A 20155-nucleotide genomic window follows, 5' to 3' on the forward strand; every position below is an offset into this window, starting at 1 on the left:
GAAGGCAGAGAGGTAAAAAAAATTGACACACGTGCTTGAAATGGCATATTGTTTTTATTGAAAGAAAAAAAATGCAATGCAAAAAAGGGCCAGCATATGACGCTGGGCAGTAAAATGTCAGTGACGCCACATGAGAATCGTGTATGAAATGAACTGTAGAGAGAGAGAGGGAATCAGTCCCTTTATGACTTTATTTCTTCTCTATTCTTACCTCCAGTTGTTGGTCACAGTGTGATATAGATTTATCACGTCAGTCGTGATCGGACCCTTTTTCTCCGAGGAAATGTGTGGTTTTGCTATTCAAACCGTCAGTGTGACGGGTGCGAGGTGCTCTGATATGCTACAGAATCACATCATCCCTAGTCTGGCTGATAAACCTTTTGGAAGATGTGAGTTTTATGCAGGATGGCGCTCCACCCCATATTGCTATACGTGTGAAATATCTCTTGCTCACATGATATGGTGAGAATCGCATGCTGAGCCACCACTTCTTTCATGCATGGCCCCTCAGGTCCCCAGATCTCTATCTGTGTGATTATTGGTTGTGGGATTACTCGTAATCACAAGTCTACCTCGATAGTCCGACCTCATTAAGGATGCTGAAAGGCAACATCTGGTGGCAGTATCTCACCATATCTATAAATTGCTGGACAGTGCTATTCACAACATTGTCCCTCCACTACTACTGTTGATGAATGATTGCCGACATGTTGAAAATTTGTTTTAAAGAACACAGTCTTGGCTAAAAATAAACTGTTATTCTAATTATTGCTTTTGTTATGCAATGTTTTGCACTATATGTTTTGCTTTATATGAGGTGCCATCTGTTGGCCGTTTTAAGCATTTTTTTTTCATTCACTAAACCCCATGACATTTCAAGAATGTATCGAAAAATCAAATGCCCATGCAGCAAGCCTATTTATCAAAATTTCAGCCTGTTTCAAACTACCGGTGTTCAGTTCTCTCTTGCACTGGACCACTAGTGGACTTTGCAAAGCTGAAACTTCTAGCAACCGAGAAAATAAAAATTATTAGTTTTGGCTTTTATTCTATGATTAAATGCGTCTTTTTTATATTGTTTCATGATATTACCTGTTTCTAACTTCACTAAAAATCAGAAATTCATGCAGCCTTTCCAAAGGAGATAGCTCTTGTTTTCTTACAGTATTCTGACAGTATAATGAAAAGTCATCAGGGCCAAATTAATTGTGATTTAATGTCTGAACTTTCTTTGCTGTCGTACAACACAAAATGAATATGTTTAGATAAAATACTGTGTTGAAAGAAAAGATAATTGATTATTCAACATTGAGTATTTAAAAGGCTTGCATCTTTTATATTTTATTTTCATGTGATATTTTTAATAAGTTTGATTACATCAATTATCATGTACCATTTTTTATTTCAATGTTACTGTTATATATCTTATCTTCACATGGCTGCATTTTTGCTTTGAATAAGTTGCATTTTAAGTTTAGTCATACTAAATGATGTCTTCAATAATAAAGTTTGGTTTTATTTATCAAGTATCTACTCGCAATCTATGAAGTACTACAACTTTAGTTCTTTTTAGATATTTATAGTAACTTAAATATGCAAATGACATAAAAAAATTCTATCGCATTCAAGTGCATTTTATTTGACTAGAGTCCTATAATTGTTTGCAAAACTGAAAAAACATTTTTACTCTAAAATGATTAACTTTTTTTTTCAATTTTCTAGCTATACAGACAGCACTTCGACAGCGAAGTAACTATTCAGAAGACTACGAAGATATTTACAGGTTAAGTAATCCGGATGTTGTTGAAGTATATCTCAGCAAACATAAATATATTGAAGGTATGAATGCATTTTTTAATATTTGCAGTATCGAAAAAATATTTTTAAAACTCTACTACCATCATTTTCTAGCTGATTCTGTTATTTCTGAAAATAATTTCTGATTTAATTATGTAGTTTGAACAACAAGTATCTTTTAACATAAGTATTTCAAGAAGAATGTTTAAACTACTTTACTATTAATAATGAATTTTAATAATAGTAATTAATAACATAATTAGTAATAAATTTAATGCAATATTCAAAAAATTTCTTATTATTTAATAACAAAAAATTTTATATTAATTAAAATTTTAATTCACTGAAATGCTGTTGTAAAATCGAAAATTAAGATAGAATTAGATAAGCAAATTATTTTATTTCTCTGGCAAATTCAGAAGAATCCGTTTCAATGTTCTTTTTTATTCTTTGTAGAGGTCCTTATTCCAGCCGCTTCTGTAGTAGGATTGGTGTTTGGAAATGTGGCAATAATTCTCCTTATACAGAAGATAAGAAAGTATGCATTATGAAAATATGATTAAATCTTCTTTATCTATTGAATATTGATAGTTAATGCAAATTCCCTTTCACTTTCACTGTTCCAAACAAAAAATTTATGTGTAAATCTCAAACAACTAATGTTAGACACATGCTTCCTATTTAAAAAATGAATCAAAAAAGGTAGATTTCCAATTTTGGTCACATGACATCTTTTGATTAAAAAATCTGATGTCTAAACCACAATATTCTTGTACAGCCTATTAAATTATACATATTTTTTGCTGCATTTCATTTAAACTTCTTCCCTCGAATTTAACTGCAGATATATTTTTCATTCAATTAATTCAGTTCTCACTTTGTGGTAAGGTAAAAATATATAAAACCTCAAAATATCTTCATTAAAAATTGAAAAATATGGAAAAACATAAAACACCAAATACAATTAAAAAAAACAATTTTTACCATTAAAATTAAGAGTTTTGACGCAAAAACAAGCGATTCAGGCAAGTAGGCAGATTTTTCAGTGCACAAAACTGAGTTTACTTTTGGTCCCACTCGGGAAAAGACACTGAATGTGCAGAAACTGAATTCACTATTTCTGCTAAGTTTCAAATGTAGACAAATATGGCTGCTCCTTTAGGCTTAACCACACTTTAAAAAAATTTTAATTGTTAATAATTCTACAACTACTGCATGCAGATTAACTAAAAGCATAAAAATCTTAACCGGAACATTATAACAAAATAATTCAATTATTTTTAAATTAAAAAATGCACAATTTACCAAAATATAAGAAAATAAAATAAAAACCGAGTTCACAGAGCCAAGTAACGGAGTGGGTATATATGTATATATATATATATATCTGTACTTTTGGTGCAGCCGATTATAGCCAAAAAGGGAGGTGCGCAAATACATGTTATAGCAGTCCTATACAAAATTTCAACTTTCTGAAGCAAATCGTTTTTGAGTTGTGCGAGATAGTATATATGTCACGAAAAAAATCTCTTTTACATTTTTTTTCTCATTTTACAACCCGTTTGAGGAAAAAGAGTCCTTTATTATGTCCTTAGATACAGATGTTACTCAAAAACATTGCTAAATTGCATTCGATAGCGGTCAAAATGGATATTTTCGTTGAAATATGACACACGAAATTTTTCGCGATTACAATACTTTGTGCAACAACGTAAAAAATAAATAAAACTTGTATTTTGGTTGAAAATGCAAAAAAAATATAAATTTGAACACACAAAATCAATAATGAATTTTAGTACTGACGAAAAAGAAAATGCTAAAAAAATTATTGTCATAGCCAAATTGATTAAATTTTATAAATAATAAAAAAATCCATCGTACAATAGAAATTACTCAAAATATAATAGATTTAACTTTGTGGGAAATGCATATGAATAGATAGCAATGCATGTTAGATAATTTTGATGATAATTTGTATATTACAGAAGTACTTTAGGGGGGGAACCTATAGTAAAATGTACCTGATTATCAGATATAATCATCTTTGTAGACGGTAAAATCAGAAAATCTTGTATGTTTTTAGCAAAAGTGTCATATAATCAAAATTTCAAAGTCTGTAAATGACTTTTGATTCATTTTTTAATTGGAACTATAAGACCAACCATTCAAGAAATATTTAATCATGTAATCCTTTTTTTTTAGTAACCCATTTAAAATAATAAAATTCACTTATATTCAATTCCAATTTTACCAACAAATTTTCATAACAGTCTATTACAGTCAAAAGTCGTTAATTCGGACACCCATAATTCGGAATGATCTATAATCCGGACCTCAAAACTAAAAACTTTCTGCGCATGCACCGCGTTGACACATGCGCAGAGGCGTTTACACGTGCGCGTAAGACCTTTTACGACTGCGCATATGAGTGTGCGCAAGTGCAGAATACGTTTTCGCGTGCACGTTTTAAGTATAATGGACGTATAAGCTAAAATTATCTAATTATCTATTTCAGTTAATGTTGATGATTGCGTTGTTTCTTAATTTTCGAATTGGATCCGGCTTATTATTTTTTGCAGACTGTAAGAGCAATTTTATAAAAGTAAGTTTAAACTTTCGATTATATGAAATAGAATTTCCGATATATATTTGTTAATATGTAAAGGATCTAAAGCGAAAGTATGTTTTGAAATCCGAAATCTGTTTATCAATTTCACGCTGCTCGGCGGGGGGAACGCCACGGCGGGCGCGTAATGAATTGGAAGTTGATCTGTCAGCACTATCCGTATCTTCAGGGCAGATGTTTTTATTTTATTTGGCTTATAATTCCTTACCAAATGTAGTATTTCATCTCGATATGCTCCGTCTTTGATATGATTTAAAACAAGTTCCTCGTCATTATAATTCGCTTCCGATAGCGAAGAAAAGTGACAGAGGTTATTGAAAACGAAAAAATTTCGATTGACGAATTAGTCGGTGTTCTCGACACAGCAATTATAGGACTTGAACAGCGGAACTTTGTAACTGAACAAGAAATTATGTCTGTTTAATAGAATTAAAGAGAAAGTATTATCACATGAAACGAAGCAAAACTTAAACAACTTACATTGAAAGAAATGTTTAATAAAGTAAACAAATAAATATTAAGCTTTTTCTTTTTGCAAATTTTGATACCCTTTAGATCATATTTGTTCTTTATTTCATAAATTACGGTTTCATATTTTTAATTTTAGAATTTCTGCATGCCATCTTACGAGATTTAAACTCATGATCTATAATCCGGAAAAATCGATAATCCGGAATCGCCGAAGTCCCGACAAGTCCGGATTAACGACTTTTGACTGTATTTTAATATTACAGTTCAAAATAATTGCTCCAATATTATAAATGATGGCTTCAGTATAATGCTATAACAGACTGCATGTCTTCTAAGAGTTAATGAACTAATTGATGATACAAAAAATGTGCAGTTGACATTAATTTGAACTGAAATGATCAAACATCTTTCGAGAAAGTTAAAAGATATTCTCTTCCCTGCTTAAATAAGAAGCAGAACTAAACTTACTACGCAGAGCCAAAAAATGAAAGCTGCTGCAACACTTCATTTTTCAGTTTTGCGAGCTTGTTTAAAGAATATGAAAGACTACTTTTTCTCAGTATGTAGGAGTAAAATACAGTTTTTTTTAATACCTTAACTATTTTTTCCATGAGGATACATGCTTTACAATGCTACAGGTATTAATTAATGATAATTAAAGAAAAGCTGTTTACATAAATGTGGTTCTAGTTTTATTTTTGCTAAAATTTCTGTAGAAGCAATGATTTTATTCCTTTTAATCCTCTTTCAATGAATTCTCTATTATTCAGTTTATTTTTTATTAAACAAATACCAACTGTTTATAGTTTGTAATCAAATTCTAAGATAAGAATGCCTATATAATATGACATTCTAATCCTGCAATTTATAAAAACATGAGAAACAATTTATTCTTGATTAAATTGTTATATATTATGGGAAATGATTCTAAATAATTATTTTATATCTGTATGTGTGGGTAATCACTTACAGCATAAAAAATTTCACATATGTATCAAAATATTTACATGTGAAAATAGCTCTAGTTAAATCAAAGAAATGGAATTTGACAATTTGGTGAAATGTTATCAAAATGGCAACATTTCTAGACCTAAATTTTAAAATTTAATCAATTTCTTAATTAGAGCCGAGATTTGGAATTTTCTAGATTTCCTAGACTTCCTCATGCAAGAACTTTCAAATACTCTATAAATATCAATGAATATTTCTATGACTTTCCAATTACTACAAATAGTATAGTGTTTATTGAGACTTTACCAGCTAGCGACTAATTAAAAAAAATACTATATTTTTTTCCTGCCAGTGTTTTTGTTTGAGAGTTCCTGATGTTTTTCAATCGATACTAAGAATTTTATTATTATTATTTTGGTGGGTTTACCATCTTTAAGGCGAATTAAGCTATCTAAATTTAATTATGCTATTTAATAAAAATTGCATTTTGGTGCTATAAGTGATCAGCTGTCTGAAAGTTCCAAAACTGTAACATTTAAGACACAATAACACGCCGAATAAATACTAATTCAGAAGTCAAACAACAAAAATCAGCGTTAATTTACAAAATTTTCACAGGACTAGTTTCAATGGTTTTACTGAACCATCATCTTCAGCTGCAAAACCGCAAATGAACAAGATAGGAAATAATGTTTAGATAAGATAAGAAAGCCTGGACAAGAATAAGCAAGTGGCGCCATCTGTTGGCGAAACCAGAACTAAAACATAATTTCTCTAAAAGCCGAAGGCAAATTTGGATTGGAATTAGGATCGTTAACTAGAACAGAAAGATTTTTATGAATGTGAAATGCCTCTAGAAAATCCAGTTCTCCAATGGAAGATGTTTTTTGAATAATTTTGGCAGCAGAAAAATTGAAAGTGTGATTTTCGGACCAACAATGTTGAGCAACAGAAGACTTCTGTGTTTCCTTTTTTCTAACATATGCCTCATGTTCTTTGACGCGAAATTTCAAGGCTCTCTTAGTTTGGCCAATGTAAATTAAACCGCACTGGCAAGGAATCCTATAAATACCCCAGGAATTCATATCCGGAATGGGGTCCTTGAGTATAGAAGTTGGAATTTTATTGATGGGAGAGTAAACAACCCGAAAGTTAAATTTCTGCAAAATATGTGCAACTTTATAGCTAATTGATGGAAAGAAGGGAATGACAACAGAATTTTTATAATCTCCTAAAATAAGAGTGTGGCTTTTAGTGTGTTGAGATGAGAATTTTTTAACTGCTTGATTAATAATGTTGGGTGAAAAGCCCCTGTCAATAGCTATTGCTTTTAAATAATTTAGTTCTTCATCAAGGGCTAGTTTGGAGGAGCAAACTTGAAGAGCATGGAAAACATAGGAATAAAATGAAGCTAACTTTTGTTTAGTCGGATGACATGATTTAAAGTGTGGTGGAAGGAAAACCGATGAAGGTTTACGGTAAACTGTAGTACTGAAGTTGCATGTGTTACGTGTGACCAGAATGTCGAGAAACGGAAGAGAATTGCAAGTCTCAAGTTCAAAAGTGAACTGAATAGCAGGATCAATAGAATTCATTGTTGAAAGAACTCTATTTAAATCATCTTTATTACCTTCAAACAGGGTAAAAGTATCGTCTACGTAGCGGAACCATGCCGGGAAGTTTAAAGTTTGAAACAATTTTGATTCATAATAATGCATGTAGATATCAGCCAGGATGGGACTGAGGGAGCTTAGCGAGTTCCAGATGAACTCTATAAGCTTCATCTGGAACTCGCTAAAACATATCCAAAATTCACTGCCCTTGAACAAAAGTCTTGGTCTAGAACGGAGAATGCAGTTAACCGTCATAAAAACACCCTTGCAGTTAAATTCGAAAAACTTCTTTTACAGTCTTCCAGTTCAAGTAGTTCAAAAAATCTTCCCATTGTAAACATCAAGCCAATAGTTAATATTTCTAATGTTAGTCTTTCAGAAGAACAAGAGAGAATTCTAAAATATAATTTTAACTTCTCACAAACCTGTAAACCCTCGATTCCAAAGATTTTGGCTCCTATCGAAAAAGCTTTCAAGTTCAGTAAAGTTTCAGATTCACAGAAAGAAATGATTAGGCATCTTATCGCTCATAATGTGAAATTCAATAATAAACCTTTGAAACCAAATCTAACTGCGAGAGAAAGAGCTACAATGCGCGAGATTCATTCTAACCCGGATATTGTCATTTCAAAGGCCGACAAAGGTGGCCAGATAGTCGTCATGGATAAGAACACTTACATCGATGGTGTCACTAAACTCTTAAACGAAGGACCATATAATCCGATCCCTAAAGATCCTTCACCTTCGGACTTATCCAAAATAAAAACTGCGATCAAATCTTCGCAAATCATTTCAAGCAACTTAAAACATTCGCTTATCCCATCTGTTGCGAATTGTGCCAGATTATATGCTCTTCCCAAAATTCATAAAAGTGGTATTCCTTTCCGCCCTATTGTATCAAATTTAGGTACTGCCTCATATCCATTAGCTAAATATTTAGTTTCTAGATTTTCCACTCTATTAGACAATAACATTTACACCATAAAAAATTCAATAGAGTTTGTAAAAAAAGGTTAAAAACATTTCTCCTCGTAATTTACTCATGGTTTCTTTTGATGTAAAATCATTATTTACCAGTGTCCCAGTGGAGGGTGCATTAAGATGTCTAGAAAGCAGACTTCGCGAATTTCATTTCTCTTGCATCGAAATTGATGAGCTAATTTCTCTCACTCAACTCTGTTTGAAACAAACACATTTTGTTTTCCAAAATAAATATTACAAGCAAACTGAGGGATTAGCCATGGGAAGCCCCCTCAGTCCCATCCTGGCTGATATCTACATGCATTATTATGAATCAAAATTGTTTCAAACTTTAAACTTCCCAGCATGGTTCCGCTACGTAGACGATACTTTTACCCTGTTTGAAGGTAATAAAGATGATTTAAATAGAGTTCTTTCAACAATGAATTCTATTGATCCTGCTATTCAGTTCACTTTTGAACTTGAGACTTGCAATTCTCTTCCGTTTCTCGACATTCTGGTCACACGTAACACATCCAACTTCAGTACTACAGTTTACCGTAAACCTTCATCGGTTTGCCTTCCACCACACTTTAAATCATGTCATCCGACTAAACAAAAGTTAGCTTCATTTTATTCCTATGTTTTCCGTGCTCTTCAAGTTTGCTCCTCCAAACTAGCCCTTGATGAAGAACTAAATTATTTAAAAGCAATAGCTATTGACAGGGGCTTTTCACCCAACATTATTAATCAAGCAGTTAAAAAATTCTCATCTCAACACACTAAAAGCCACACTCTTATTTTAGGAGATTATAAAAATTCTGTTGTCATTCCCTTCTTTCCATCAATTAGCTATAAAGTTGCACATATTTTGCAGAAATTTAACTTTCGGGTTGTTTACTCTCCCATCAATAAAATTCCAACTTCTATACTCAAGGACCCCATTCCGGATATGAATTCCTGGGGTATTTATAGGATTCCTTGCCAGTGCGGTTTAATTTACATTGGCCAAACTAAGAGAGCCTTGAAATTTCGCGTCAAAGAACATGAGGCATATGTTAGAAAAAAGGAAACACAGAAGTCTTCTGTTGCTCAACATTGTTGGTCCGAAAATCACACTTTCAATTTTTCTGCTGCCAAAATTATTCAAAAAACATCTTCCATTGGAGAACTGGATTTTCTTAGAGGCATTTCACATTCATAAAAATCTTTCTGTTCTAGTTAACGATCCTAATTCCAATCCAAATTTGCCTTCGGCTTTTAGAGAAATTATGTTTTAGTTCTGGTTTCGCCAACAGATGGCGCCACTTGCTTATTCTTGTCCAGGCTTTCTTATCTTATCTAAACATTATTTCCTATCTTGTTCATTTGCGGTTTTGCAGCTGAAGATGATGGTTCGGTAAAACCATCGAAACTAGTCCTGTGAAAATTTTGTAAATTAACGCTGATTTTTGTTGTTTGACTTCTGAACTGTAACATTTATTTACAGTTTATTATAACAATATTTTTTATTACTTAAGATAATTTATTATTAAATTCAATTAATATCTTTTTACCTTTTTTAGGAAAAGGAAGTCAAATGTAACAAATCATAATGGTCAAACAATACCACGACATTCAAGGTCTGCAAGTAGCTCAGAAGTACCACAAACTCTTCATGTGCCAGTCACTGTTCCCATCGATTCCACAATTCCACAGCCCATTCCAATACCCCATCCAGTCCCTGTCATCAGACAAGCACCCAGAGTTCTTATGACAGACTTATAGTAAACAGAACTATGGCATTAAAATAACATCCATTTACATTCACATCAACCTTCATCACCACACAAGATACTGGATATCTTCTTCCATTTCCACTAACATTTGCACATCAGTTCTTGTAAAATATTGCATCCGTTCACCTTTTTTTTTTTTTAATAATTCATCTTGAACTTGTATAAAGCTATATTAGCGATGTGAAAAAGAGGTATTTTTGAAACGTCGACACCAATTTCTCAGCAAAAAAAGTGCATTGACTTTTTTATTGGAGCTTAACAAGTGACTAAAAGTTTTTAATGCAATTTTTATTTTATCTTAATGGCGTATAACTTACTATTTAGACCATGATGAATAACTGAAATTTTGCCATGAAAAGGATTCTTCTTAATATTATATTATCAAATGAATTTTTATTCATCCATTGTTCTATCAACCAAATGAAATTTCAGATATTGTTATATAAGGTACATGCTTGAGAATGTGATGATTTAAAACAATATACCTCTGACAGTTATGATGATAGTAAAAACATTTTGAAATTTTCGAATGGCAACACCCACTTTTTTTTCTGCGCAAACTGATTAGCACATTGAAAAACCATAAAATGGCATTGGAAAGATACGTGTATGACGAAAACTGCCTGTGCAAAACATTTGCAAAGAAGAGTAAAGGGCAAATGACAATAGAAGAGATGAGAAGAGGGGAACTTGTATTGGAATTACAAGTTTTCAACATGTCCACCTTCGCAGGTGCATGCAGGGGATTAGTGAAAACAGTGATAGCAGAAGGAATCTGTATAACTTCATGTTTTATGGAATTTTTCAATTCTGACAAATCTTGTGGATTTGATGTGTACACCTTAGACAAACCCAGAACCAAAAAATCTGTTGCAGTGAGGTCAAGGGATTGCTGTGGCCACAAAACTGCAAAGCTGTGAGAGATGATCCTATCTCCCAAAGTCCTGTCACAGCACTTGCCAGATATATGTGGCAACATATGGTGGAGCACCACATGTCATTAAGGACTTTACGCTGCTGCAATTGTGGAATTACATAATTCTGCAACATTGTTTTATGATGAACACTTGTGATCGAGCACATTTTCATACTTGTGGAAGTAATCTCTTTAAAGAAGTATGGACCGGGAATGAATGTTGCTTGCAATGCCACGCCACACAATCACTTTAGCTTCATGTAAAGGCACTGGTGACACGCTGTGAAGATTTTCATTAGCCCAGTGAATGCAGCTCTTGGAGTGAAGAAACGTGCTTCATCCATCTATAATATCTGCAGTGGCGACACGTTATCTTCATCATATCTTATGAAGAAAAAATTTGCCAAGTTCAGATGCTGCTCATCTTCAAGTTGCAACATTTGGACATGCTGGAATCAATATGGAAACATCCACAGAACAAGGCACAAAAGTCTGAGGACTGATTTTTGGAACAACCAAACTTATAACACTTCTTGCAGTATGCAGTGGGCCTGCAGTAATCGTATTGTGCACTTCCAACAGGAACACATCACCATCCGGATCACAGTCTATGACATGTGCATCCAGTACCATCACATTTTTTATCACATGATATAGAGTTTTTACAGACATGGTCTTGTCTTAGCATATGATTTTGCTGACAAATTCGCATGGTTTCAGCAGCATTTTTCCTACTCAGATTGAACAGCTTTTTCAATTCACTACGTCATTTTCCTAAAAGTGTCATCTTGTTAGCACATCTGAACACCTCACTGAAGAAACAATCTTCCCACACTGATTATCAAACATTTTCCACAAGCAATGCTTTGCATATGGTTTTTTACAATTGGTGCTTTTACTGTCTAAAAGTTTAAAAATTCCTCTTCAATCCAATATGAAACTTTCCCAGTAGGCATTTAATAGTGCCAGCATGTTTTGAACTTTGCTGCATTTACTCCAGCACTTTGTACAATCTGTACTTTGCAAATTTATGCTAAATAAGGCCCAATACATTATTAATTTCGTTTGGTTTATTTAATTATTGCAAAATGCTTTTTAGGGCTATCTGCCTAAGGGGACAACTTTAAGGCAAACTGACTTCCTGTGATATATGCAAAGTACATCAATGCACCTCCTCTCTGTGTTGTCACTGTTCCTTACTGTGTTTCCTTTGCTCTTCTTTGAAAATGTTTTATGCCGGCATTTTCATCTTATATGTATTGTTCCAATGCCATTTACGGTTTTTCAATGTGCTGATCAATCAGGGAAAAAAGTGGGTGTTGCCATTCAAAAATTTAAAATATTTTCTTTATTACCATAACTCATTTTAAATCATAACAATCTCAAGCACATAACGTCAAATAACAATACCTGAAATTTAATTTCAAATTGTTCAGCAGATAGGCCACTAGGGATTCATATATTATGACTACTCTGTATATCTTCATACATACTTTTCAAAATGTAATTTTCTAATTCTATTCTAGTCATTATTTTTCACTCTAAAATTTGAATATGATTGTATCCATTTGAATTTTTATTTATATGTAGAAGTATAACTCTGGTCTTCATAAATATTTCGTGCGAGTAAATATTAAATTAGTTCATTTTGAAATTGATGATGATATTTCAAGTACATGTAATTTCTTTTGTGACATCAAAATTATGTTTTCAAGGAGACACTACATGCCCCATTTTTAAAATATCATTTTAGTGTGTACAGTTCTGAATATATTGTGATTACAGTATTTTGAGAAATATATATGTGATTTGTATATAAAAACATATGTAAGTATATTTTCAATTTTGTATATTTTTCCAACTCTCTTACTATCAATTAATGTATTTAAAAATAAATTTTTATCCTTGTATAATTTAATCTTCATTTCATTTCAGATTAAGTTATTCTGTTGGCACTTTTATAACTAAAAAAAAAAAAAATGTTTTTAATTTTTACTTTTAAAATCGTTTCGCACTAACAAATTCACTCTTTGAAATTATGCAAAAGTTAAAGTATTTTTCAAATTTTCAAAGTAACTTAAAACAATCTTTATTCTTTCTAAATAAAATTATTATGTACTGCAAATGCATTATCTTCTGTAAATGAATAAAAGCTAAGCGAAAACATCTGCCAATAATATAAGCATAACAGAAAGTGTTATATCAATTATAATTTTAGAAAACTTCTGTAGAACTTAATGATCACCCAAAATTAAGAAAAGAATCATTTTTCTGTATTCACTACGATAATTCTTACAATTAAATATAAGAAGTTAATTATCAGTAAGCAGGCCATGAACTTTATTTTTATATTACCTGATAAACTTTTTAAAATAATACATTTTGCCTACCAAGAAACAAAAATACAAATAACTCATATTATGGAGGGGGGGGGGAATCCATGGGATCACCGATATTATCATTAAATGTCTGAATTAATTACTCTCATTAAGTACTTCAGTTCTTTAACACAAGGGCATAAATGCATTTACTCCAGCACTTTGTACAATCTGTACTTTACAAATTTATGCTAAATGAGGCCCAATACATTATTAATTTGGTTTGGTTTATTTAATTATTGCAAAAACGCTTTAGGGCTATCCGCCTAAGGCAAACTGACTTGTATTCACATTACACACAGAAGAAACCTAAAAATAAAAATCCTATACAATCAGCCCATTCACAGAGATCTGAACTACCAGTGTTCAGTGACTTTACCTCTTGGCCCAGTACATTGCTAAATGTAAGTTTATAATTTAATACATGAGTTAGAAATGGGATATAAATATTTTATCTAAAATTTGAACTGGTATGTAAATGCATGTGATACAGAAAATATGAAAAGTCTAACACAATAGATGGAAGAATATCTAAATAAAAACTTCATGAATGAGCCTCAAAGAGAAGTAAGGAACTCTGGAAGACACAAATAGATAAACAGAAATTTGTGCTTTAGCAAATTCCATAAATAAAAATGGACTATTTAATGCAATAAGATGGGATCATGTAATCAGTCGTCCATTACTGCATAGGCATAGTATGGTCTACATGCATAGACAATAATAATAAAACATAATTTTCTCCTGTTGTGATAAGATTTACAGATCCACAGTAAAAATTAATTTTTCCCATAATTTTTAACCAAGCAGAACTTTACAAATAACATTATTGCTACATTTTAATTAAATACTAGTATTTTAAATTTTTAGTGAATGGTATGCCCCAGCATAATACAATCCATAAAACATGAATACCAACTACCTTCCAAAATATAAATTTTTGCAGTAAAGAGATTTATAAAAACTTTTGAAATATTTATTGGCAGGAACAGTCAAAGTTTTAATTTGCTGAATAACTGTATATTGCTTTCCCTTCTCACAGCGTAAAAATTAAAAATTAGAAAATAATTTTTTTTTGAATTAGAATTGGTGCTGATATAATGTCATGCAGTGAATAGAAATAACATTATAAATGCTATTTATCTACTTTTCAAAAATAGTTCATAGTAAAAGCAACACTGATAATTAAGTGAAACTCTAAAAATAAAAATAAAAAAAGCAATAATCTTTATTCCATAGAAGAAGAAAATTTTGATAAATAAATAAAATACAGAATACACATTAGTAAGGGATTCTGGAAACTTCTAATTGATTTCCAACCTCTTACAATAAGACTTTTGTACCCATTAACAGAAAATTGAGCAGGTTTCTGACATAGTTAATTATATTGACTTGAATATGCAACTAATAGTTTTAAAATAATCATTACACTTGTTGTTAATTTTCTTTCAAACACATAACATATTTACTCAAGACGATTCCCTGAATAAGAATAAAATAAAGTGACTTATTGCTTATTTTACTGTTCTAAGTACAATTCCATTGATAATAACACTAGCGCAATTATACAAATTTCACAAGCATGATTATCAAGCATCCAACAAAGTCCAGTCATCAACTACCATTACTTGAATTTATCATACAAAGTAATGCACTTTCAAAGTCCTGCCTGTATTAATTAAACTAGCAATATTATGAAAAATATAGTTTAAGTGGAATATCACAGGAAACATCACCATTATGAACTGAAACACATTTCTTCATAACAAAATATTGCAATACAATTCTCTCAAATATTTTTTAACCTTCTAATACTTTCAAAAATACCTTTCTACAAATAAAAGAATACTGGAATAAATAATATACAAAAAATTCAACACTTTTAAATAATATTAAAAAAACATGTAACATTTTAAAGACATTAAACATCCATAAAACACAAGCACCTTTACATTTAAAACATGAAATATAAAAACATCAGAACACAGAAAATATTTCCACATAACAAACGATGTGTTCATTTTTTATTAGATTCTGGATATTTTTCAGTTTCAAATAAATGTATTAAATAGAATTTTTTTTTTTTTTTTTTTTTTTTTTTTTTTTTTTCTATTTTATATTTACTATTCTTGCACACAAAAATAAATCAAAATATACAAAACATAACATTTATAAAATTATTACAGATTTGTGACTATATGAAGTATTAACATTCTATATACCTATAACAATAATACTAATATTTACTTACCAGTTAGGAAAAGCTAAAGAATTGTAATAAATAATAGGTATCTCTAGGATAAAATTTATAAGTCAGCTTTACACTTCAGAACACAATGGCATATAGACCAACATATACATACATAATTGCCTTAAAGTTTAAAACTAAACAAATTGTCAGCAACAAATGACAAACTTGCTATCAAAAATACAGCAGTAAATCAGTTTTCCATAGAGAAAAAAATTTTAAAGGTCATTCCATCTTTACTGACTCATACAGTATACACTCAATATGTAGTCAGTAAGTTTGCTTAATTTCAGGAAAAAATTATATAAGCTGGTATTATAACATTCAACTTGTAATCAGTTACATAAAAGATCTATATTTGTGGCAGTGCATGTTTGTTACATTATTTATAATTTCTTATATTCTTAAATTATAATGAATATCAACAGAGCAAAAGAAAAATTATCATACTTTTCTTTTGGGCAAAAGTAAATCTACTATTATGTATTTTCACATCATATATAGGTAATAAATAGTTAATATTATATCTTACTCACAGATATTTCATTGTTTTGCCATTTAATTTAGTACATAGAAATAAAATGTTTAAAAGAGAATGCTTTACAAGTAAATAAAATAAAGATTCAAGTTAAAATTTCATTAAAATTAAACTTTTCTAAAATTCCTTTTTGTTTCCCTTTTTATCTTAATCCAAATATACAGAAAACGTTCAAAATTATTTAACTATGTTTAACTTAAATATTAATGAAAATAGAAACAATGAAGTAAATTATTTACACCATGGTATTGAGAAAAATACATTAAATAAAATTGCAATATATATGATTTTATACTATATTCTTTCTCCAAAGATTACTGACACACACATTAAAAAATGTAAACTAAAAAATGATACTATAATTAAAAACTCTTATATTATTCAATGTTATGAGAAAAGTTTTTTCATCAAGATTGAAAAATACAAGTGCAGTTGACCTTTATGCAGATTTAAACTGATATCCAAATTTTTTCCAACAAGTTTATTTAAAAGGATTTTTACTTTCCAAAGATGTTCAAAAAATAAATAAAGTAGGGTATATCACGAATTCATAAAATATAATAGTACGGTTCCCAGCCATCTGGAAACTCATGGAAAGTCAAGAAAAATAAAGTTTGGGGGGGGGTGAGGGAAATCAGATTAAAAAAAAAAAAATAGAGAGAATTTAGAAGAAAAATAAATAAATAAATCTTCTCAAATGATCACAAAAATTCAGATTTTAAATAGTACACAGTAAACCAAAAGTAATCCTCTAAAAAAGAACATAAGAGTTACTGCAATGTCCACTTTTCTAGCAGAAAATATTTTATTTACTTCATTTACAATACAATTTTATTAACTCATAGCTTTCTTTTCAATTGGCTAGTTAACTGCTTTTCCCTCTAAACTAGTTATTTTTCTATTACTCTCTCTTGGGAAGTATAATTACCCATCAAAAATAAATGATATAGATTAGATTTTTTTCCCAGCCCAGTGTAATTCTTTGCTCTTCAGTTTTATTTTGAGACAAAAGAAGTATATTTATTACAAACGGCGGCTTCTTATAAATTTCTTTTGTAAAACAAAATTTTTTATATATTTGTAATGTTATAGCAGCCTAGATGAGAAATGGGAATTAACACGATTCCGCTTTGGCGAGAAATGAAGAGTTGCCAATTTGTGTGTGCAAACATAGTTAATGCTTTTTCAGCTATTGAAAATTTTCTTGGTGTTTCATTGCCAAATATTTAATGGGATTCCTATATTTAATCTTCTTTCTTGTGAAGATCATGGAAATGAAGGAACAAAAAGCACAAGGGTCACTATCACCTGGAGTTAACCAAGTAGAATTAATGTTCAGGCATCACATCATCCAACTATTTAATGCATGATTGACGTATGAGTAATCAAAATTCATAAATTCCTAGCAATGGGAGCAGTAAATGTTCTAATATGCATTCTTAGCTTAGCAGGTAACTCTGAATTTTTTTAGACAAGAACAGACCCTAGACACTAAAAAATTATTAATTCATAAAAAAAATTTGTTAGCTATATAAATATGAACTTCTTTATATCTCAGACAATAATTTATGGCAACAATTGCAATTTACCTAATGCAGAATACATTTTTAACAAAAATAACTGATGACACAAGAGCATTATCATGCTACGATTTTCTATGATAAAGTGAATCTAAATCAAGAGGAATGATTTCAACATTTACAATTATCATATACATAGCAACATTTACAATCAACACTTCAACATTTACAATCAGCACCATCTTCATGCCACTGTATTCAGATTGTTTACAGAATTTCATAGAGGTTGAAAATCTCTCTGGATGAAGAAGATCTTTGTCAGCTGTAGCTCAAAAAATGTGTTATTCACTTGAACAACACTAATCAGTCCTAATCACTGTTATCTTTCAAATGATAAAGACATTGGATCCACAATTATAAATAAAATTATTCATGAAATATGTATATCTTTCATGTATATGAAAAAATTAATTTATTGTTGGGGCCTCCATAATTTAACAAAACACCAAAAAGTAGAGCATGTCAGAATCAATAAAGAAACCCTAAAATTAATTATGGTGGACACTGCATTATTTCTAAAATCATAACTGGTGATAAAATGTTTATGCTGTTTTTTTTTTTTTTTTTTTTTATTATTATTATTATTATTCCAACACCTCAAGAAAATAAAATATAGGTCTTCGAATATGACTCTAAACCAAGACAACCAGACAAGCAATGAACAAAGTAATGTATGCCGTTTTCTTCAGACGTATAGGACTGGTCAAAGCCTTAAGTTACAGCTGATTGATACACCTTTAAGTATCTTCTAGAAATTCTTCAAAAAGTTAGGGGACTTGTGCTTCACCACGGTAATGCATATTCTCATTTGGCAAGATAGGGAATTGTCTTTCTTGAACAAAAACACATCAAAGTAATAGAACATCCACCTTGTTTCCCTGATCTTGCTAAGTCCAAATTTCAGCTATTTTTTAGTCATAAAAAAAAATTATGAGGCTGTCATTTTCATTACTTTCAAAAAATGGATGACTTGAAGCATTTAATCTTTGAACAACTTCCTACGATTTAGTAAGTTTAACTTGTACCATTTAGCTGTATCTCGAAAATTTCAAAATGAATGTCATACTGAAAGTCATCAGCAGCAAACGCTGAACTGCAACTATCAGACTGTGTTTCTTTAAACTGCAATTTTTAATACATTTCTACACTGTCTATTTAAGTAAACTGTTTACAAAACTGCATTAAATTAATATTAAATTGTTTTTATACATGTATATAGAATAAACTGTATTGTAGACACTGAATTAATTGCTTGTGTGTATTGTAAACATCTGCTTTTTGCCAAAGCTGAAACACATCAATTCCCATCAAGACCATAACACAAAAGCACCATTTTTTTTCTTTTTAAAAGCTTGGAAACTTTAAAAAAAAAAAAAAAAATCTACATAACTGAATGGTGTGTACATGTATTCCCTGCATATACTTCTTTCATTTGCTTCACATTATTGAATAAGGTAAATTAAATGTTTATAATATTCTTAATTATTACATTTTATTTTGTAGCAAATGTATAAAATAATTCAGTTATGCATGTCTAATTTTATTAGTTCATTGTGTTTGATCAGAGAAACCCTTCTATTTGGCATGGAAAATCATAACAGTTGAAATCCTTCATAGATTAGTTTAATGCCTTAATATATGCACAAATCTGCTAAAAAAGTTTTTTTTTAATATATATATAAATTTTAGTCTTAGTAATGCATATAAAATATACAGTCATTTAAGGACTTACTAATATACACACAAACCGAGAAATAATTCATCTTGCAAACAGGAACATAAATATAAGTCTTGATAAGTATAAAACAGTATTGTAAATGTTATTTTCTCTTCTTTGTGATTTATTTCATAATATTTTCACCACTTTCTTTATACAAGAAGCAGTATTTAATATGCATTCCTTGACTGTTTTTAGTATAAGCAAAATTGTTAATAGTCATGATTTTGGTCAGGCAAAGTTTACACGCTAGCTTTTGACAATGCAGAAAATAGGCACATTATGCACTTAATTCCTATGTTATGCAAGTATCAACTGCACTTTTAAGATCACAGTAATGAAAGAAAACTTAAATGAAGGTTATTTTAATGTCAATATTAGCACAAAATTCCACTTAAATGTGTATAAAATAAACATTTGTACTAGTATTTGTTTAAAACATTGCTTCCCAAAATGTGGATTGAGAAATACTTGTCAGTGGGTTACAAAAAGTTTTGGAGCACTCTTTTTATTGTATAATTATATACATTAACCCATAATTAGAAATTTATAATTATCAGCTAATAGTTATTCAGTCAACTC

The 20155-nt window shown here is 30.4% G+C and overlaps 1 protein-coding gene across 2 annotated transcripts in view; it reads left to right on the top strand.

Annotated features, from left to right (window-relative positions):
* The window catches only part of LOC118197174 (mannan-binding lectin serine protease 1-like), a 183870-nt gene extending 170833 nt beyond the window's left edge, over positions 1–13037 (top strand). For both annotated transcript variants that reach the window (XM_085822753.1, XM_085822754.1), the window contains 3 exons: positions 1723–1839; positions 2254–2335; positions 9984–13037. In XM_085822753.1, the coding sequence (XP_085678879.1) occupies positions 1723–1839; positions 2254–2335; positions 9984–10185 (401 nt within the window). In that variant the 3' untranslated portion in view covers positions 10186–13037. The remainder of the gene's footprint in view (positions 1–1722; positions 1840–2253; positions 2336–9983) is intronic.
* The last annotated feature ends 7118 nt before the right edge of the window (positions 13038–20155 follow it).

The sequence above is a fragment of the Stegodyphus dumicola genome, chromosome 8 (genome assembly GCF_044657685.1).
Source record: "Stegodyphus dumicola isolate Sdum_Otavi_A_Nest chromosome 8, ASM4465768v1".
In the NCBI taxonomy this organism is placed as follows: domain Eukaryota; kingdom Metazoa; phylum Arthropoda; class Arachnida; order Araneae; family Eresidae; genus Stegodyphus; species Stegodyphus dumicola.